This window comes from Somniosus microcephalus, chromosome 23 (assembly GCF_052327205.1).
Source record: "Somniosus microcephalus isolate GS21.2 chromosome 23, FLI_Smic_1.0, whole genome shotgun sequence".
Lineage (NCBI taxonomy): Eukaryota > Metazoa > Chordata > Chondrichthyes > Squaliformes > Somniosidae > Somniosus > Somniosus microcephalus.
In genome coordinates, this window is record NC_141009.1 from 15248215 (window position 1) to 15270673 (window position 22459).

At 45.7% G+C, this 22459-nt stretch overlaps 1 protein-coding gene across 1 annotated transcript in view; it reads right to left on the minus strand.

Moving 5' to 3' along the window:
* The window catches only part of LOC147101676 (hemicentin-1-like), a 395279-nt gene that overhangs the window by 95804 nt on the left and 277016 nt on the right, over positions 1-22459 (minus strand). Inside the window, exons 62-74 of the mRNA XM_085965457.1 lie at positions 21729-21878; positions 20340-20499; positions 16713-16837; positions 14757-14940; positions 14370-14467; positions 8084-8359; positions 7167-7357; positions 5052-5133; positions 4320-4456; positions 3017-3158; positions 2545-2689; positions 928-1055; positions 126-282 (exon numbers count right to left, since the gene is read on the minus strand). Coding sequence (XP_085821583.1) covers positions 126-282; positions 928-1055; positions 2545-2689; positions 3017-3158; positions 4320-4456; positions 5052-5133; positions 7167-7357; positions 8084-8359; positions 14370-14467; positions 14757-14940; positions 16713-16837; positions 20340-20499; positions 21729-21878 — 1975 coding nt within the window. The remainder of the gene's footprint in view (positions 1-125; positions 283-927; positions 1056-2544; positions 2690-3016; positions 3159-4319; positions 4457-5051; positions 5134-7166; positions 7358-8083; positions 8360-14369; positions 14468-14756; positions 14941-16712; positions 16838-20339; positions 20500-21728; positions 21879-22459) is intronic.

Here is a 22459-nt window from a genome sequence, read left to right on the forward strand (position 1 = left end):
AGTCCAAGTCCCCAGGGTGAAAGGATGGTGCATCGACTCACCCGTTCCTCAAACCAAAGTTTCTACTGATTATTAACTCTGGCCCTCGAGCAAACACATTGTTCCATCCGCAGCCTCAATGTTACCTGTACATGTTCTGTTGCAGGTTAAAGTTCAGAGGTTTACCATTTTTCTTCCAGGTCACCTCTGGTTTCGGGGTTCCTGAAACCTCGCAGCTCACCTCTGCTTGAACATTTGCCACGGCCGTGATGTTAGTTGGAGCAGGACTTATGGTGGGGGCACCTGGCAGAAAGAAAGAAAATCCATCAGAACAAGACAGAAATGGTATAAAGACTTTATTCGGAAGTGTTTCTTTCGCTGAGAAACCGAGGGAGGATACGGGCTCACGGTGTCGGACACCACCAAGGTTGAAAAGACTGAAAGGTAAGATGAGGTAAATCAGGAAGTATTGACTAAGTGGGTTTTAGACACATGATGCTTGTCGGAGGTAGGAAAGACAAAAGAAGGTAAAGAATTCTACAGTTGAGAAAGAAGTAGCCGAGGTTCGGAGACAGTGGAGAGAGAAGGATCAGCAATTGGACAAACCTTTCCTTGTACTTTGTAGTACCAAACAATTCACATCAAAATGTATCAATGCATAATGAAAATGTTTATCTGGTACTACGCACTGCTTTCACCTACACCTAACCTCCAATATGGTCATCTTCTCCTTTCCCTTCCCTGAAATGAGTTCACTCCCCCAACCAGTCACTTGGGTGTCCCTTCCTTTCCCCTGCCAGGTGTGGGGCTCCTCTCTTCCTATTTCTCCTCTTTCCAATTGGCTCAGAGCTCCGTCAATACACACAGTACTTATATAGCATCAGACCCGAGGGGAAAGTTTGAACTGCTCAAATGACTCCTGGTAGCATTCCTGTGAAGTAAACGTACCTAAGACTTGTAGCTCGATCCTATGATGATCTGTGCCTACTGTGTTTGATGCTGTGCAAAGATAGCGGCCAGCGTCTAAAACCTGGACTGAGTGGATCCGTAGGGAACCCTCAGAGAGGAAGTCAAACCTGTGAGGAAACCAACAATCACCAATCAGACGACAAGGGAAAGACATAACCACCATGAAGGTGTATAGACAACAATGGTTATTGAATTCAACGCCACTTTATGATAACTATATTACCTCAAAAGCCATTAAACTAGAACACCTCAGTTGGTGAAGTATGCTTGCCCACTGCCCACAATTCTCCTTTATGTATCTCGGGATTACTGCTCAATCTCTTAGATCCTTCCAAGAAAGGATACTTTAAAAAAACAAACTATGGGGGTTGTGGTGTAGCACTGAGCCATAGAGACAGAAGCTCAATCCTGGGAACATTCGTAGTTAGATATTGTCAGCCAGTGCAGCAGCGAGAACTCTACAGTTTACCTCAACATTCCAGGGCTAGAGAGTGGGAAAAAACAGCCATTCCTGATTACTTTGCAGTGGGCTCCGATGAAAAGTGTGCAATAGTGTTGATGAAAAGTGTGCATTAGTTATGATGAAAAGTGCGCACTAGTGTTGATGAAAAGTGCGCATTAGTGTTGATGAAAAGTGCGCATCAGTGTTGATGAAAAGTGTGCATTAGTGTTGATGAAAAGTGCGCATTAGTGTTGATGAGAAGTGCGCATTAGTGTTGATGAAAAGTGCGCATTAGTGTTGATGAAAAGTGCGCATTAGTGTTGATGAAAAGTGCGCATTAGTGTTGATGAAAAGTGCGCATTAGTGTTGATGAAAAGTGCACATTAGTGTTGATGAAAAGTGCGCATTAGTGTTGATGAAAAGTGTGCATTAGTGTTGATGAAAAGTGTGCATTAGTGTTGATGAAAAGTGTGCATTAGTGTTGATGAAAAGTGCGCATTAGTGTTGATGAAAAGTGTGCATTAGTGTTGATGAAAAGTGTGCATTAGTGTTGATGAAAAGTGTGCATTAGTGTTGATGAAAAGTGTGCATTAGTGTTGATGAAAAGTGCACATTAGTGTTGATGAAAAGTGCGCAATAGTGTTGATGAAAAGTGTGCATTAGTGTTGATGAAAAGTGTGCATTAGTGTTGATGAAAAGTGCTCATTAGTGTTGATGAAAAGTGTGCATTAGTGGATAAAGACAGGATTGAGCCAGCTGTGACCCCCTGCCTCCCAAGCTGAACAGCCCGCCGACACTCACCATCTCAGCTCACATATGAAGTCTGCCGACTCGGGTGAGGTACGGGAGGTTACTTGGCACCCAGCACTGTGGCACCGTACCCCAGCAAAGAGCCAGCAACTTCAGAATAGGAAGGGAGAAAATTGACAAAAAAAAAACCCAGATCTGGCCGGAGACGACGAGTAAATGGATTTACACTGATTAGAGATAGAGCCGGGATCTTGGGAATGAACTGACTGGATAATCTCACATTGTTGGATCTGGTGTGGATGACTATGGGTTTATGGAGGAGGTGCAGCCTTGAGGAAGAGCGGATTGCTTTCCTTCTCCCACAGCATCGAGTTACCGAGAATTCTCCCACCATCTGCCTGTACCTGGGGCTGCCCGGAGTCAGTAAATTGCCATCCTTTCTCCAAGTGATGGTTGGTTTGGGAATACCGTGGACCTCACATTCCAACAAAGCAGGCTTGTTGATGAAGACAGAGAGCGAGGGGGAGCTGGCTCTGATTGCCGGAGTAACTGAAACAGACACAAAAAAACACCAAGTAAATCAGTCTGGGAATCACTGCCTGGATTTAAATGGTACAATAACGTAGTAATTAAACCAAGCTGTTCTTCCATCGGATTATAGCGACAGATCATGAAGACGCACTTGTTACGATTATATATATATATTTTTTTTAATTCGTTTTTAATGGGATGTGGGCATCACTATCAAGACCAGCATTTATTGCCCATCCCTAATTACCCTTCATAACTTTGAATGACTTTATTAGATCTCCTCTTAACCTCCTTTTTATTCCAATGAAAGGAGCATGACAGAGAATAGTGGAAATGTGCACTCACCATGAATAACCACATTGAAGACACGAGTCATTTTTCCTGCAATGTTGCTGGCAAGGCAACTGTACCTGCCAGAGTCGGAGGGGCCAACATGACTGATCAGCAGGTACTGACTGTCCGGCACATTCTGAATATGAGAATTAGCCTAAAAGGAAAGGAAAGGACAACGAAAGAGTTTGGCTTGTAAACCGTGAAAGTAATAGGAACAGCCACCAAGTCACCCCCTTACCTCCGAGTGGTATTGGTACAAGAAACACACTGCACTACCTCAACCTGTGTCTTACCATCCCTGGGCATGTCACATTGGAACTTGAAATTGTTGTGCCATCATACCACTTAACAACGTGAGCAATCACAACCAACAACAACAACCTGCATTTATATAGCGTCTTTAACATAGTAAAACGTCCCAAGGTGCTTCACAGGAGCGATTATCATACAAAATTTGACACCGAGCCACATAAGATGATATTAGGGCAGATGACCAAAAGCTTGGTCAAAGAGGTACGTTTTAAGGAGCGTCATAAAGGAGGAGAGAGAGGTGGAGAGGTTTAGGGAGGGAATTCCAGAGCTTAGGGCCCAGGCAGCTGAAGGCACGGCCGCCAATGGTGGAGCGATTTAAATTGGGGATGCCCAAGAGACCAGAATTAAAGGAGCGCAGCGATCTCGGAGGGTTGTAGGGCTGGAGGAGGTTACAGAGATAGGGAGGGGGCGAGGCTGTCGAGGGATTTGAAAACAAGGATGAGAATTTTGAAACTGAGGCGATGCCGGACCGAGAGCCAATGTAGGTCAGCCAGCACAGGGGGTGATGGGTGAACGGGACTTGGTGTGAATTAGGACACGGGCAGCAGAGTATTGGATGCCCTCAAGTTCAAAGTGGGTGCAAACTCACAACCCAAGGAATGTAAAATTGAATCCTAAACTGTCTATTGCAGAGACTTCATGAGGATGATTGCTATAAAAGCCGGTACAGTTGGAAGTGTTGCTCTGAGCTTTGGTGTCAGGTTGAGGTAAACTGTTGAGCACAAATGATGGAGCACTACTCTGGATCTACAGGCAGACAATCCTTAAATATCAACATTCCCAAAACATTGACAATGCAATAGCAAAATATTGCGGATGCTGGAAATCTGAAAGAACCAACAGAAAATGCTGGAAACACTCAGCAGGTCAGGCAGCATCCGTGGAGAGAGGAACAGAGTTAACATTTCAGGTCTGTGACCCTTCGTCAGAACATGCATACTGATTGGAAAGATAGCTAAATGCCAAGTACACCTATTAAGGCCTGCTGTCCAAAAACACTCACTTGTAATGGGACATCGTCCTTGAACCACTGAACAATGGGAGGTGGAACTGCTTCAGACTTGCATTCCAGGGTCAGCTGCCCCTCAGCCAACAGAGTGACCATCTGGGGATCATTGGAGCCCATGATGTTTGGGGGAACTACATTAAACAGACAGAAACACAACTGAAACACGGGGCATGTGGTCAAATAGCAAACTGGAAATAGATAAAACTAAAACGGAAAATGAGAGCGCCAAATAGGTTCCTTTGGATCGATGATTTTGGGGATATGTCTAGACGGGGATAGTCAAGTTCTCCATGGGACACAATGGCTATGGAAATGCGAGCGCAGAATTCAGGATAGGGTAGAATCAAGATGGAGCAGGCATCATAGGATAAATGGCCTTTACTTGTTCCATGCTTTCTGGCACTGATGTATGGAACATTCCTCTGATGAGTCCCAGGACTTTCATTTTTATTATTATGGGAAAAGTTAGATGTTATCCATTTAGTGATAGTGGCAATTATTTGGGTATGTTATTGCCATTCACGGTATAAAGAACAAAGATGATTCAGAGTATCAGGAATTATTAAGTTACGAGGAAAGCAGACACTTTGGTGGCCATGTGGGAGCAGGCTGAGTGCCTGTCTACAGGAGAGACATGAAGGCCAAAGTGAACCTGAAGATGGGGGGAAAAGGTAATTTGCAAGGAGAAAACCATGTAAAGAGAATGTTTAAAATATAAAACCATACCATTTATCGTCACTAAATGGTGCAACTGATCCTCACCAGCAGGATTTGTTGCCAGACAGGTATAGAGACCAGCGTCTTCTACCTATGATAAACCACAATGCAGACATTATGTCCAGTGAAGCAGTAATGCAGACCCTATATTAAAAGGGACAGATGTAGTTGTTAGAAGCATTAGATGCACTTTAAATTTAGGTTTTCTGTCCCCTCTCCAACTTTATCAGACCGGGTCACCCAGAGATTCCACATCAATGGGTCACCCAGAGATTCCACGTAAATGGGTCACCCAGAGATTCCACATCAATGGGTCACCCAGAGATTCCACGTCAATGGATCACCCAGAGATTCCACATCAATGGGTCACCCAGAGATTCCACGTCAATGGATCACCCAGAGATTCCACGTCAATGGATCACCCAGAGATTCCACGTCAATGGGTCACCCAGAGATTCCACATCAATGGACCACTCAGAGATTCCATGTCAATGGATCACCCAGAGATTCCACGTCAATGGATCACCCAGAGATTCCAAGTCAATGGATCACCCAGAGATTCCACGTCAATGGATCACCTAGAGATTCCACATCAATGGGTCACCCAGAGATTCCACGTCAATGGGTCACCCAGAGATTCCACATCAATGGATCACCCAGAGATTCCAAGTCAATGGACCACCCAGAGATTCCACGTCAATGGATCACCCAGAGATTCCAAGTCAATGGATCACCCAGAGATTCCACGTCAATGGGTCACCCAGAGATTCCATGTCAATGGGTCACCCAGAGATTCCACGTCAAGGGCCATTGTGATTGACTGTCCAGGCTTCCCTCTTTCCCTGTGCAAAACACATGTTGATGTGTCCGTGTGTGCATAGGACATGTGTCATGTCCGGGACGACAGCTGAGCCCAAGGCAACTCAGAGGACGACGGGATCAGCTTTTTTGGAGGGTGCGTTAGGTACTTCAGCCTCCGTTTCCCCCATTTCTTCTCTTCCTTGTGGTTTACCTGGACAACACCCCACGCGTGACTGATGGGTCAGCTGGGTGTCTTGTTCCCAGAGTCCTACTGCTGTCACTCAGAGAGTGCCACGAAGAGTCCTGCAGGGTCAACGCTCCCTTTGACCCTCATGCCATCTCTGTTGGGAGGTGCCTTCCTACAAGAACATGACTAGATCTCCCGACATCTCACTGGAGTGCTGGGTGCAGCAGCTTCCCTTCTGACTTGTCTCTAGCATCACATTCACTTACATGTTGGTAAAATCTCGTTATCATGTGACTGTGCTTTGCTTGAAGAGGGGGCAAGAACTTCAATAAAAAGCTTTTAACTCTATAAATTAACATAGTCACGTGAAAGCATTTATATAGCGCCTTTAACATAGTAAAACATCCCAAGGCTCTTCACAGGAGCGTTACCAAACAAAATTTGACACCGAGCCACATAAGAAGATATTAGGGCAGATGACCAAAGAGGTAGGTTTTAAGGAGCATCTTAAAGGAGGATAGAGAGGCGGAGAGGTTTAGTGAGGGAATTCCAGAGCTTAGGGCCTTGGCAGCACAAGACACGGCCGCCAATGGTGGAGCGATTAAAATCGGGGATGCTCAAGAGGCCAGAGTTAGAGGAGCGCAGATATCTCAAAATAGTGCAAGGTTTTCCTGGCCTGTCTATAGAGCAGCTGTGAACAGCGCTGATTGTTTCCTGGCTGTTCTAGAAACCGAGCTTGCCTGAAAGATCCACATAACCATAATGAGGCTTCCCTTACTAGGCCACTGCCCCGCGATTGGTTCATTTTCAGATTAAGTTTCAGGAACAGCCAAGGATACTCACTCTGCTATCTCGGCCATGTTGATCTTTCGGGATATTCCTGTGTTGTGGGAAGCTGCATTTGCTACAGTGCCAACATTGCATCACATTCTTTGTTTTAAATTAAGTTGCAATTTTTAAACAATTAGCAAAGCTGACACAATGAGGTCATCTAGGCGCCAATTACACTGTGGCACAAACCTGGTAAAGTGCTACTTTAACAGGTATCAGTGGCCCTTTAAATATCACTGCCTAAATCATTGAAAAGAACAGGTCCATGGAATAAAATCCAATAAACTGAAGTAAGAATCATCTACCTGAACACTTTCTATCCTGAACACCTCGCCATCGCTCAGCACCATGCCCACTCCCTCGAGAGGCACTCCATCCTTCATCCAGCTTATTTCAGGAACAGGGACTCCCACTGCCGTGCACACCAGCTCCAGAGGACCACTTAGCACTACGGACACTTCCTGTGGCATCCCAGCGTCAGAAATCTGTGGTGGTTCTACAAGGAAAGACTGTTACTGTGAGTGGGAAAACACTGCATTTCACGAGTTTCCAGTTTCGCAATGTTTCCTACCTACGGTTCTCAAATGTAATAACAACAACTTGAATTTATATAGCACCTTTAATGCAGTAAAACGTCCCAAGGTGCTTCACAGGAACGTCATCAAACAAAATTTGACACCGAGCCACATAAGGAGAAAAGAGGGAGGTTTTAAGGAGCGTCTTGCATCTTAAAGGAGGAGGGAGAGGCAAAGAAGTGGAGAGGCTTAGGGAAGGAATTCCAGGGCTTAGGGCCTCGGCAGCTGAAGGCACGGCCAGCAATGGTGGAGCGATTAAAATCGAGGATGCGTAAGAGGCCAGAATATAACTTATCACAGTTGTCCTATGTCACAATGGTGACAACCATTTTAAAACCATAGGTATGAGCTCCCCCAACAGCGTATCTACACGTGTGTTTGCTGATTTCTTTGTAGCTTAAAGTGACATTAGCAGAGACCTGGGAGATGGTTGTTCACTACCCTTCACTGCCCTAGTTGTTTATCCAGGAGAGATCAAAGCCAGGGGAGAGTGAAAATAAGCTTTAAGAAAAACGTGTACACGTCCATCCAATTAAAAAAGGGAGTGTACAGTTTCATAATCTTTTAGATTATCTGCTAACTCAGATGATCGCACTTTCCCTTTAAGACTGTGTCCATTCACAAATCCATGTGCGCATGTCACTCACCCATGACTATTAAGCTGAAGTGTCTGGTGGCCTCGCCTGCTTCATTCACAGCAATGCAGGAGTACCATCCAGAGTCATTCATGCTGACAGATGGCAGCTGCAGCCTCATCTCATGACTCTCAGTAACCAGGTCATTGATCACCAGCAGTTTGCCATCCTTCAACCAGGAGAACATAGGGGGCGGGATTCCGCTGGCCTCGCACGTGAAAGTCACCGAAGCTCCTCGGACAACCATCATTTCCTCGGAGTCTCGGGAATTCTCAAGTCTTGGAGGAACTGGGGGACAAACATCAGCATCGTCAGAACACAATCTGCAGCAAAAACTTCAGATATTCCCTGAATTAGATACCTTGGGGCCAATTTGTCACTCTGGGCCCCCCGGCAGGCACAGGATATCTGAGGTGCACTGCACCGGCAAAGAGGGGGACAACATGCCCTTGAGCTTCCTGAAGAGCAGCAGCCACAAAGTCCTGAGGACCGAAGATCGCCTGGCACAGGCCTCGTGATGGTAAAGTTGGGACAGACCAGAAACTCCTAGGAGAGTATTGTGGCCCCACCTGCCTTCTCAGGTGAACGTAAAAAAAAACCATGACACTATTCGAAGAGCAGGGGAGTCCTGGCCAATATTTATCCCTCAGCCAATATCACTAAAACAGATTATCTGGTCATCATCTCATCGCTGTTTCTGGGGCCTGACGTAACTGGTCTCTACTCCTACTTGCTCGTCACTGCACCAAAGAAGTGAGCGTTCTCCAGGCCCAACAAAGAGGAATATCTCCCCTCTTAGCTTCTACCTCCTAAAAAGTACAGGCTTTTAAATCCCATGCTTAGCATCACTTAACCACAACTGCTCGTCTTCCCTGCTTCTTTTTTTAAAATCTTGGTGGAGTTCTACACTATGGGCCACGGCCCTTCACCTAGGTTTGCCAATAAGGAAAAGGTCTGGAGGTTTATACTGGGATGGAACAGCGGATTCTCATTTTTCTATTAATCCATTAGGGTAGCCAGCCTTGTTGGAGTGGTGCAATGGTGGTCTACCACATTGAAGGATGGGAGGCTCATAACTTGTAAGGCCATAAAATTCCTAAACTTCTCTTTGACTTGGGGTGGGGGGGGGGAAGACTGAATGGAGACCAGTCTCTGCATCGGACAGATTGCACGTTACTCTGACATGCTCTCAAACATGTCCTCCTGACTTAAGAGAAGCAATGGCAGAGGCCTGAGAGCAGGTCACTTCACCAGCCCTCTTTGGCTGGGCAGAATGGTCAATCAAACTGGGGGACCTGAACAAAAAAGGGAAGAATATTAATAAATGAACTAGGGGGGGTGGGGGGGGCAGGAACGTGTAGTGTATGTAACCGTCTACCTTTAAGAGACTATTGTATGTAACCGTTCACCTTTAAGAGAACTATTTTAGGTGTGGCACTACTTGTTTGGCTTCTGTATACGGTAATACCGACGGTGACCACACCGGTATATAAGTGCTGTGGCATGATTTATAGGGCAGATTCGCCCTGACCTTCGAATAGTAAAGTCCTGTTGTATGTTACTCCTGAAGTCTGTGTCGTAATTAACTGCACAACCCACAGACTTTACAGTGGCGACGAGTCCGATCGTACCCTGCGGCAACAATAATTTCAAAGCAATGAAAGAGCGTTGAAAAGAGGCAACCGCCCTCGTCATTCGGCTGGGAGAAAACTCAAGGCTGCAGCAATAGAAAGGAGGAAGACTTTAGCGACAAAAACTTCCATCAGCAACAGGCACTGACTGTCCCTTCTGCCACGGCGACTGTGAGTAAAGGAAAGTGAAAAGAATAGCCGGAGGATAAAGGCTGGGCACTCGACCACGGTCGAGGGGGAAAAGGAGCCAGACAAAAAGTCGGGTCCAACGGCGTCGTGAGAGACCGCGACCGGCGGGAAAAGCCGGGCGGTGACCGAAGCCACGAAGCGCTGCGACCGGGAGCGTAGGCGCGGGAAGAGAGAAACTCAGCCGCAGCCGGGGAGAGAAGCACCGGACTGCGAGAGGGCTGGGAGGCGCGATTGGGGTCCGAGCGAGCGGGAGAGGCAGAGCCGACCAAGAGAGACTGCGCGAGAGCCAGTCCAGTGGCTGAACTGTCCTCCGTCAACGGGGTGTAACCAGCGCCGATAGAGCCGAGTGAGCGGGAGAGAGGCAGAGCCGAGCAAGGGGAACTGTGCGAGAGCCAGTCCAGCGGCTGAACTGTCCTCCGTCAACGGGGTGTACCCAGCGCCGGTAGAGCCGAGCGAGCGGGAGAGAGACAGAGCCGAGCAAGGGGAACTGTGCGAGAGCCAGCCCAGCGGCTGAACCTGTTCGCCGTCAACGGGGTACCCAGAGCCGGTCGCCCTGCCATAAAATTTAAAAAAAAGGGGAAAGCCTTGAAGCCGACGCGCAGGCTGTGAACCTGAAAGCCAGCGGCCGTCGCCCGTGGGGAAAGTGTTCCTTCCCGCCAGGCAAGAAACGCGGGAAGCCGCCATTAGGCGGGGAAGAAGACAGAAGCGGGAAACCGCCATTGAAGTGGGCGGGGAGAGAAGATAAGAGCGGGAAACCGCCATTTTCGCGGGAAAACCGCCATCTTAGAAAAAAAAAAGAAATAATAATTTAAAGAAATACTTGTGTTGTTCCCAAAGAGAGGAAGATGCCTAAGCGTGGTAACATCAACGATTTTAATTCCGAAGTAGAAGACTGGGCCACGTACGTGGAACGCATTGAGATCTATTGTGAGGCCAATAAAATAGAAGAAGATGACAAAGCTATAACCTTGCTGAACTCGATGGGCGCAAAGACATACGGGCTCTTGAAGCATCTACTAGCACCAGCTAAACCGGCGGATCAGACTTTCGATGATATTGTGGCTGTCCTGAAGGACCACTTGAACCCTACACCGTTGATGTTGGCGGAACGATTCAAATTCTATGCGAGAACGCAACGGAAAGACGAAAGCAACGCAGAATACTTGGTCGAACTGCGTAGACTAGCGAAATACTGCCAGTTTGGAGGGAATCTGACAGAGGCATTGCGAGACAAGTTCGTGTGCGGGTTGGCAAAGGAAGGAACGCAAAAGCGACTACTCGAAGAGAATGACCTTACACTTGACAGGGCTGTCCTTATTGCAGCATCGCACGAAGCCGCAGCGAAGGGAACTGCGGAAATGCAGCTAAAGACAGCAGCACTAAGTGTGGATCAAATTACCTCGACAACAACAAAATGCTATCGTTGTGGGAAGACAACACACGACCAGAACCAATGCTGGTTTAAGAACCAGGAATGTAGGAAATGTGGCAAACTGGGTCACATAGCTAAGGTATGCCGGTCAGGGAAGAAGACCAACAACCAAAGGACCAACAACCAAAGGAAGCCATCACAGGAAAAGTACAACAAGGTACACAAGGTGGCTGAGAAGAGTTCAGACGAACAGAATTCAGACTCAGACCCAAACGGCCAGGAGCTGGGTAGTCTGAGAATTCACAATGTGAGTAAGGAAGCTGACCTACAAACTATCTGGGTCATGCTAAAAATAGCTGGAATCCAAGTGAAAATGGAGTTGGACACTGGATCAGCTCTATCAGTCATAAATCGAAGGGATTACCACCGGCTATTCTCACATATACCCTTAAGAGATACCAAGTTTGTATTGCAGACATACACGGGGCATAAAGTATACCCCATGGGAAAGATAAGAGTCAAAGTGAGAGATAGGGGTAAAGAACACCCAAGAATGAACTTATACGTACTACATGAAGGAGGACCACCACTTCTAGGACGGGAGTGGATCAAGAAAATAGACATGGAATGGCACTATCTAAAAGCCATAACGAGTGAGGACTCGGTGCAGACAATCAGCTCAGATTCTGAAACAGATGACGATAAGACCAACCCAAATATGAAAGACAAGGCTGAAATGGACTTGCCGACGAAGGTTGGAAAAACGAAGGCATGCATAAAGGCTTATGCTCCAGAGAAGAACAAAGTTTCAGAACAGAACTCCACCGAACAACGACAACCTAGTTCGACAGAAAATTCTGAGCCTGTTCAAGTTACGGACATATCCATGACGGAAGAACACCGAGCTGGGACTCAAACTTATTTCAAATTACGACAACAATTAGAACAATTGAGTTACCGTCTCGTACAAGAGATGAAAACAATGAAAAAGTTCTATGACACCGAATGGGAGAATCTGGAAAGACAACAGAAGCAGCTAGCTCAAGCAGAGAGCGACCATAGAGCCATCGTGACCAATTACCGATCACATCTCCCTTATGCTGTTCAGGAGTTAGAATATTTGCAGGAAGAAGCAAATGAAGAGGAATCTTCAGGAAGCCAGGATTTTATTCCAGTTCTTCTCTACGACTCCTTACAAGCAGAGTGTGAGAAGTTGAAAGAACAGTATGAACAGGCCCAGGCTACAATTCTGGAAGGGGTTAACTCGGCAACCTCCGAAAAGCTAGTTTCAGTGGAAGCATATGAGCAACTGAAGGTTGAACATGAGCAAGAAGTCCAAAGGCTGCAGGAAATTCTTGATGAGCTCAAGGCCAAGACAGACTCATCGGTAGAAGTTCCATCCATAGATGAGAAATTAGAGGTGAAAGACATGGCAGAACCTGAAAGACAAGATGTACAAGAACTCATAAAAATATTAAAGGAAACCCAAGACAAATATGGGGCGGCAATGACCGAGATTCAACAACTTGAAGAACAGATTCAACTGGGAATCCGTTCAGTGGAAGAAAAGGGAACTGTAAGAAACACAGAGACTGTAAGAATGGCCTCTGAACATGAGCTAGAGAGCATCAAGGCGCAACTTCTCCGAGCGCTGGAAGCCAAAGTACAAGAGGAAAAGAAGGTGAAAGCATTGGAGGAAAAGGTGGATGAAATGGAGAAGACTCTGACCCACAGTGTTCCCGTGGAAGAGTTAACGGTCAGCCAACTCCTTCATATGCTGAAGGACAAGACTCTACAATGGGAACAATCTGAACACGAGCTTCAATCTTCAAAGGGAAGGAGTTCGGAGCTCTCAAAAGTTATGGAAATAGCTGAGGTTGCAACACAGATTTTACAGGGATGCCAAAAGTACGCTGAATCACGTCAATGTGAACAGCAGAATGTTGAAACAGCTGCTCCAGTAGAAGGATTGAATAGCCTGATCAATCAATCCCCGAGGGAAGGGGAAGTATTGAAATCACAAACGAGGTCATTAGTGAAGGATTTGCAGGAAACCCAGGAAGAGCGGGATGAATATGAACGCATGAAGAAGTCTCTTCAGGAAAGATGTCTAGGGAGGGAACAACAGTCGGCTAACGTCCAGTTGGGTACGGAAGAAGTAGCAGGCCCTCTCGCTAGACTAGCTCAGGACGACACCGAATATTACCATGACCTGTTGAGTGACACTGAATATTACGAGGATCTGGTCTGCCCAGCTTGTGATGAAAACTCCCAAAGTGCAGAAATCAGGATGAAGCACTTAAAGTCTAAGGAACATAGAGAGATGGTGGCGCTACAGCTGGCAGCTGATAAGGGAGCCCCGAGAGGCTCCAAGAAGCAGAAAAGAAAAAGAAGAAGCAGAAGATGATAACCATCAAAATCATTATCACTCTTACCAGATCATGCACGTGGGCCCTACAAAGGGAGATAAATCAGTTGGAAAGTAAGGAAAATTACCAAGGCAATACAGCTGTTTGTAAAAGTCAGCATTGCTGGTTCAGCAGGACGGGAGTTCAAGCTGTTACGTCAAGGGGAAGACTAGTGGAGGAGTCACGCTAGCAATGTGAACCGGCTACACCACAGCGATGTTGTTCGGACCAAGTCAAGACTAGAGACTGAATCTATACACTGTTCCCACAGAGACTGAACCTGTGAACTGTTTCCCACAGAGACTATATCTGTAAATTGTTTACCTGAAGTTGAATATATGTATGTTAATGAGAAATAGTATGTTGTAAGCTAAAAAGGGAGGATTGTAGTGTATGTAACCGTCTACCTTTGAGAGACTATTGTATGTAACCGTTCACCTTTAAGAGAACTATTTTAGGTGTGGCACTACTTGTTTGGCTTCTGTATACGGTAATACCGACGGTGACCACACCGGTATATAAGTGCTGTGGCATGATTTATAGGGCAGATTCGCCCTGACCTTCGAATAGTAAAGTCCTGTTGTATGTTACTCCTGAAGTCTGTGTCGTAATTAACTGCACAACCCACAGACTTTACAGAACGGAAATTTAAATTCCAATTTTCCTCCAGAATGTTTTGGTCAAAGGCAAAGACACACCTTGAACTTGCAGGTGGTAATGTCGCTCTGTCACGCCCGCCTGACTCACAGCGACACACGTGTAGGTTCCCGTGTCAGAAATCTGAACCTGAGCAATCCTGGAGGAAGGAGAAAAAACAAGTGACAAAAGCCTTATAATTGAAACATCGAAAAGGCACGGGTCCTTTTTTTCCCCCCGTTGACTGTACAAGTTTTTCAGGCTCTTCTTCCGGTTTACATCAGGAACGGGAAAAATCCTTACAGCAGGCGCCAGCAGCCAGCAGATTTCAGATAAAGCAGATAAAGTCTGGGTATCGTACAAAAGTTGAGGAATTCGGAAAGAGACACCAACTATGCAAGTGTGAACATTTGGAGATGCACCTCCAGCCATGTCCCTAGCACCTTTACCTCAGGATCTGGCCGGCCGACAGCAGCCTCATGTGGGACGAGATGGGGAGTGGTAGTCCATCCTTCAGCCAGCTGAGCTGTGGGGGAGGCGTACCAGCAGCCCTGCACTCCAGTGTAACTGCTGCATTCGGCACTGCCGTGAGGATCTCGAGAAGACTGGAGACCCCGCTGATATTCGGAGGCACTGGGGGCAAAGAGGAAAGCAGAATTACATTCGGACTGATGAAGGAATACCGGGGAATCTGTAAAGAGAGTGGTTCAAGCCCCATTTCAGACACTTGAGCACATAATTTAGGCTGACGTTCCCAGTGCAGTGCTGAGGGAGTGCTGCACTGTCGGAGGCGCCGTCTTTCAGATGAGACGTTAAACCGAGGCCCACGTCTGCCTTTTCAGGAGGACGTAAAAGAATCCCATGATGCTATTTTGAAGAAGAGCAGGGGAGTCCTAGCCAATATTTATCCTTCAGCCAACATCACTAAAAGAGATTATCTGGTCATCAGCTCAGTGCTGTTTGTGGAACCTTGCTCTGTGCAAATTGGCGGCTGCATTTCCTACATTACAACAGTGACTCCACTTCAAAGGTATGTCATTGGCTGTAAAGCACTTTGGGACATTCTGAGGTTGTGAAAGGCGCTATATAAATGCAAGTTCTTTCTTTTCTTTTATCACCTGGAGGTTCTGCTGGAGCTCTTTATGAGTTGTGGAGCGAGGTTGGCATGAGGCAAGCTTTTAAACAATGAACAGGGCCAATAATTGTGAACTGTAGAGGGGATTCTGTCCAAAAGCATGAATAGGAGAACCAGATGACATCATAGAAGTTGAAGGTGCCATAAGGAATAACCGCCTCATGTTCAGACGTGGCTGCCATCGCATTCAGTGGCTGCACCTACAGAGAGCTGGATCAACCCTGATTTAGGAAATTGGAGAGGGAGGCTTGGAGCGATAGATGGAAAATGATCTAATGGGGTCCTGAGTGAGAAGCTGAATTACAGTCCCCACTGCATGGCTATAACATCCATTCTTTCCTGCTTACAGTCTTCTCTTTATATGCTAGTGCCAACTGAAAGTAACAAACCTGCTCCAAACCAATGAAGGGGATAAATTGGTCTGAGTTGAGTTCAAATACATACTTTTGCAAAAATTTAAATTTTGATCCAATTTAATTACATTTTATTGGGCAAGTCTGACTCCTTTTTGAAAGACTGGCCGTATGATAGTTATGCATATGGATGAGCATTTTTTGGCTTACTGTGGTGTCCTATTCCCTCATCTATTGTGTGTAAAATAAAGTAGTTTGTTGGTTTACAATTGTCCTCGTCTCGTGCAGCCGCTTATCAGTCCCCCCTTTAGAAGAATTGCACATGTCAGCGTAGAATCCAGAATGAGGGGTATTACTGTTATAGCCCCCAGGTCACACTTTAGTGTAACTGGATATTGGGCAGTTAAAGCATGTTCTATGAGCATAGGGGGCCTCAGTTACCCAGTTTTGCTTTTAAAGAACTTTGGAAAACAGAGCCAATAAAGTACTTTTGGAGTGTAGTCACTGTTGTAATGTGGGAAACATGGCAGCCAATTTGCACACAGCAAGCTCCCACAAACAGCAAGGTGATAATGACCAGATAATCTGTTTTTGTTGTGTTGGTTGAGGGATAAATATTGGCCCAGGACACCAGGGATAACTTCGCTGCTCTTCTTTGAAATGGTGCCATGGGATCTTTTACGCCTACCTGAGAGTAGGGACAGGGCCTCAGTTTAACATCTCATCTGAAAGACGGCACCTCCAACAGTGCAGCACTCCCTCAGCACTGCACTGGAGTGTCAGCCTAGCTTTATGTGCTCAAGTTCCTGGAGTGGGACTTGAACCCACAGCCTTACTGACTCAAAGGTGAGTGTGCTACCAACTGAGCCACAGGTCATTAAGCAGCACTCACTTGTTAAGTCTGACCGTTCACTTACCGAGTACATTGAGTATGAAAACTTTCATCTCCTCCCCAGCAGGATTCCGTGCCACACATGTGTACCTTCCTACATCTGAGGCCAAAACCCCCTTTATACTCAAGGAACTACCATCTGAGGACAACCTACAGAATGTACGGAGAAAAAAATATCTGATTACCAAATAAGCCAGCAGCATTTTACATACCTGATTACCTTCACTCAGTCTCACTTGAGATCCAGTGAAACAGGCTTGATCAGGTCAAAGCGACCTGCCGAGTTGCCGCCAAACAACTCAATCCCAGTTGTCAGTCAAAGAGTTCCTCATTCTGACTAGTTTTCCGGCCAGACTTTGTCAATTATGTTTATAGTTTTCCAATGAGCTTTGAAGCCTGATACATCTGAACAGCAAAGAGTGTCAAGAATCAGTGGCTCCGCTTGAGAGTGAACTGATGGCAACTTTTAGGCAGATCAACACACAAGGTCTAGCGGCAATCCAACGCTGGTGTAAGTTCCATGTTTTCTCTTCACCCCCCCCCCCCGACCACCCCCTCCTTCCTCAAAAAAAACTAGACTGCCCTATTCATTCCCAGGCCAGACCCCTGGTTAGAGAAATCTGATCACTTTTTCCTGTGTCTCGTCATGTGGAGGCCTTAATTATTTTAATGAGTTTTCATCAGCAGTAAAGCAAACCACAGAGCTGAAGCCATGACCTCATTGCCTGCCCGGCCCCTGCCTTGCCTCCGTCCAGTTCATGGCGTGGCAAAAAGTGACAGCATCATCCCAAAATCCCGAGTACCTCTGTGCTTGCTTTGATACTCGCCACATTTCTGTCCCTTAGGGAAGCACATGTGTGTACGTGGGACATACTGCACTTGTCTCTTTTTCTTGGAGACTTATTTACACCTCAATAAAACAGTAAATCCTTGACTCTAATATCTTTTCTATAACGGGGTGTCCAAACAATGCATATATTATGTAACGAGAAAGGATTAATTAGCAATCTTGTTGTACGAGGCCCCTTGGGTCGGAGCGATCATAATATGATCGAATTCTTCATTAAGATGGAGAATGAAGTAGTTGACTCAGAGACAAGGGTCCTCAATTTAAATAAAGGAAACTACGATGGTCTGAGGAGCGAGTTGGGTAGGATTGATTGGGGAATGGCACTCAAAGGGTTGACGGTGGATAGACAATGGCAAACATTCAAAGACCGAATGGATGAGCTACAGAATTTGTTCATCCCAGTTTGGCATAAAAATAAAACAAAAAAGGTGACTCAACCGTGGCTATCAAGGGAAGTTAGGGATAGCATAAGATCCAAGGAGAGGACATATAAATTGGCTAGAAAAAGCAATAATCCTGAGGATTGGGAGCAGTTTAGGAGTCAACAAAGGAGGACAAAGGGATTAATTAAGAAAGGGAAAATAGAATATGAGAGTAAGCTAGCAGGGAACATAAAAACTGACTGTAAAAGCTTTTAAAGATATGTGAAGAGAAAAAGATTGGTGAAGTCAAGCGTAGGTCCCTTACAGTCAGAATCAGGGGAATTTATAATGGGAAACAAGGAAATGGCAGACCAACTAAATACATACTTTGGTTCTGTCTTCACAAAGGAGGACACAAATAACCTCCCAGAGATGCCGGGGAACATAGGGTCTGATGAAAGGGAGGAACTGAAAGAAATCAGTATTTGTAGGGAAATGGTGTTAGGAAAATTGATGGGACTGAAGGCCGATAAATCCCCAGGGCCTGATGGTCTACATCCCAGGGTACTTAAGGAAGTGGCCCTAGAGATAGTAGATGCATTGCTGGTCATCTTCCAGAACTCGATAGACTCTGGAACGGTACCCATGGATTGGAGGGTAGCTAATGTTACCCCACTATTCAAAAAAGGTGGTAGAGAAAAAGCGGGGAATTATAGACCGGTAAGCCTGACATCGGTAGTGGGGAAAATGCTAGAGTCTATTATAAAAGATGTAATAGCAGAGCACTTGGAAAGCAGTGACAGGATCGGACAAAGTCAACATGGATTTACAAAAGGTAAATCATACTTGACTAATCTACTGGAATTTTTTGAGGATGTAACTGGTAAAATAGATAAGGGAGAACCAGTGGATGTGGCGTATTTGGACTTTTAGAAGGCTTTCGATAAGGTCCCACATAAGAGATTAGCATGCAAAATTAAGGCACATGGGATTGGGGGCAAGGTATTGACTTGGATAGAGAACTGGTTGGCGGACAGAAAGCAAAGAGTTGGAATAAACGGGTCATTTTCCGAGTGGCAGGCAGTGACTAGTGGGGTACCGCAAGGATCGGTCCTAGGACCCCAGCTGTTCACAATATATATTAATGATGATCTGGACGAGGGAATTGGATGTAATATCTCCAAATTTGCAGACGACACAAAGCTGGGTGGGAGGGTAAGCTGTGAGGAAGATGTCGGGAAACTCCAGTACGATTTGGACAGGTTGGGTGATTGGGCAGAAACATGGCAAATGCACTATAATGTGGATAAATGTGAGGTTATCCACTTTTGTGGCAAAAACAGGAAGGCAGATTATTATTTGAATGGCAATAGATTGGGAGAAGGGGAAGTGCAAAGAGACCTGGGTGTTATTGTACACCAGTCGTTGAAGGTAAGCATGCAGGTGCAGCAGGCGGTTAAGAAGGCAAATGGTATGTTGGCCTTCGTAGCAAGAGGGTTCGAGTACAGGAACAAGGATGTCTTGCTACAGTTGTACAGGGCCTTGGTGAGACCGCACCTTGAGTATTGTGTGCAGTTTTGGTCACCTTACCTGAGGAAGGACATTCTTGCCATGGAGGGAGTGCAGCGAAGATTCACCAGGCTGATACCTGGGATGGCAGGAATGACGTATGAGGAGAGATTGTGTCGATTGGGCTTATACTCACTGGAGTTTAGAAGATTGAGAGGGGATCTCATCGAAACCTATAAAATTCTGTCAGGTCTGGACAGACTAGATGCAGGAAGGATGTTTCTGATGGCCGGGGAGTCCAGAACCAGGGGTCATAGTCTAAGGATAAGGGGTAAGCCATTTAGGACTGAAATGAGGAGGAATTTCTTCACCCAGAGAGTGGTGAACCTGTGGAATTCTCTGCCACAGAGGGCGGTGGAGGCCAGTTCATTAAATATATTCAAGAAAGAGTTGGATATATTTCTTGAGGCTAAAGGGATCAAGGGATATGGGGAGAAGGCAGGGACAGGGTACTGAATTTGGATGATCAGCCATGATCTCATTGAATGGCCTACTCCTGCTCCTATCTTCTATGTTTCTATAACACTCTTAACATTGGCCTAAGCAATATCTTGTACAAGTTTATCATTTGTTTGCTTCTGTATTTAATGCCCCATATATAAAACTAGAGTCCCCCGCCTGCAAGCTGCATAGTCCAATAGTCTTTCCCCACGCCACAGTACTTTTAACATTGGCACATGTACCAACCATTGTACACATGCCAATGTTAAAAGTACTGCTGCACGTGGGAGAATTAGTGGAGTACATCAAAGAAATTAACATTTTTCAATTAAAAACTGGAACTAGGCAAAACAAAAATCAAGGTGATGTCCAGTTACATTTTGTAAATAGTCTTTTAGTGAGAAGTATTTGAAAATAAATATGCTCTCACTTAAAGTGTGGTTTCTCCAGTGTTTCCAATGGTTGGCCGTCTTTCAGCCATTTCAGAATGGGTTTCGGCTCCCCTGCAGCCACACATTCCAAGTTCACATCTTCATTCACCATGGCGTCATACTCACTGGGCACGTTCGAGCCGAGAATGCTAGGTGACACTGGTTAGTGAGAAAAAAAATAAAGAAATGAACCAAAATTGTAAAGACTGTCATTCAATTCAGAAAATAACTTTTCTGATTAGTATTAGGAGACGAGAGGAAATTAGATGGGTAAGTAAGACATGAGGAGATGGGGTGGACAACAGACTGGGCAGCTTAGAGAGTTCAAAACACTGTCCTTTCACCACTAAAAGACTTGCATTTCTATAGCACCTTTCATGACCTCAGGATGTCCCAAAGCGCTTTACAGCCAATGAGGTACTATAGAAGCGTAGTCACTGTTGTAATGAAGGACCTGACTTCAAAGCTAGCCCAGGCAGCCCATAATTCAACATCAGCTGGCAACCCCACTCAGTGATAGCTGGTGCAGGAAATGGAGGTGTCATGCAGGTGAAGTAGGAGATGGTTTTCCGAGGTTGGGTTTAAAGGGGCATTGTCGCTCCTGAAAATAGCAGCAGGAAAATCTTCAGTTGTAAAGTTTGGTAAACAGATGGTGTGATGACATCGTTTATATAGAGAATGTCACCAGGTGCTAAAGGCATTATTGTACGGTGTAATACAAACACAATCTGGGCTGTACAGCAGGCCATGTGCATGTGGATAGAGAAAAGACAGATTGATGTTTTAGCTGTAGATTCTTCACCGGAATTCTGAACAGTTTGCAGCCAAAACTTTAACCTGCCTTTTCTCTTTACAGAGACCGACAACCTGCTGGGGATTTCCAGCATTGTCTGTTCCTTTCATCTCATTTTTCTGTTTCAGTCTCCTCTTGACAGAGCCACCATCAGTGGCTCAGTGGGCAGCACCCTCGCCTCTGAGTCAGAAGGTTGTGGGTTCAAGTCCCACTCCAGAAACTTGAGTGCAAAAATCTAGGTTGATACTGAGGGAGTGTATGGCACTATTTCAAAGGAGAGCAGGGGAGTTCTTAATATTTATCCCTCATTAATCATCACTAAAACAGATTATCTGGCCATTATCACATTGCTGTTTGCGGGAGCTTACTGTGCGCAAATTGGTTGCCGCGTTTCCTACATTACAACAGTGACTACACTTGAAAAGTACTTAATTGGCTGTGAAGCGCTTTGGGACGTCCTGAGGTAGTAAAAGGCGCTATAGAAATGCAAGTATTTTTCTTTTCTTTACCACCATGTCTATCAGCTAACTCGGCAGAGTTTGGTGCTCAAGACTGGGACCTTGCTCTTTGATGTGAGTCAATAGCACCATCTTACCTTGAACAATCAGTGAGTAATGTTTGCGCACTTCTCCCTCAGAATTCCTCGCCAGGCAGGTGTAATTCCCGGCGTGGAGAAGCTGTAACTGGATGGTCTGCAGTCTACTGCCGCTGGATAGAATGTGCCAATCCGGGCTGTTGCTACTCTCTGTGAAAACAGTTTCATTATGATTTACATTACTGCAAGGTAAAGGAGCTGGAAACACAGCCGTGTCAACAGGAAATATTAAAAATGCCTCTTATTCAAATAGAGTCTTACAGCACAGAAGGAGGCCATTCGGCCCATCGTGCCTGTGCCGGCTCTTTGGTAAAGCTACCAAATTAGTCCCACTCCCCCCTGCTCTTTCCCCATAGCTCTGCACATTTTTCCTTTTTAAGTAGAGATCCAATTCCTCTTTTGAAAGTTACTATTAAAACAAATATTTTGAACCTTTTTCTGAAAATGCACTTTCTGCCCTGCAGTGGGTCCCTTGAACCTCAAAGCCACCTCCCTGTAAAGGAGTAACTAACAGTAGCAAATTCCAGAGTTCCATGATATCCAGCCTAGAGGTGAAACCAACAATATTGGTACTTGGGCCAGCCCCAAAAGCAGTCACTCCGCTAAGTGACCGTAGCAGATTGTATGTGGACCTCTCACAGATCATTGTTCCACACTCAAGATCTTTACTGATGAGCAAAGCCATTTGGCCCAGCTAAATTCATCCACCCTGAAAGCTCCTAATGTCTCCC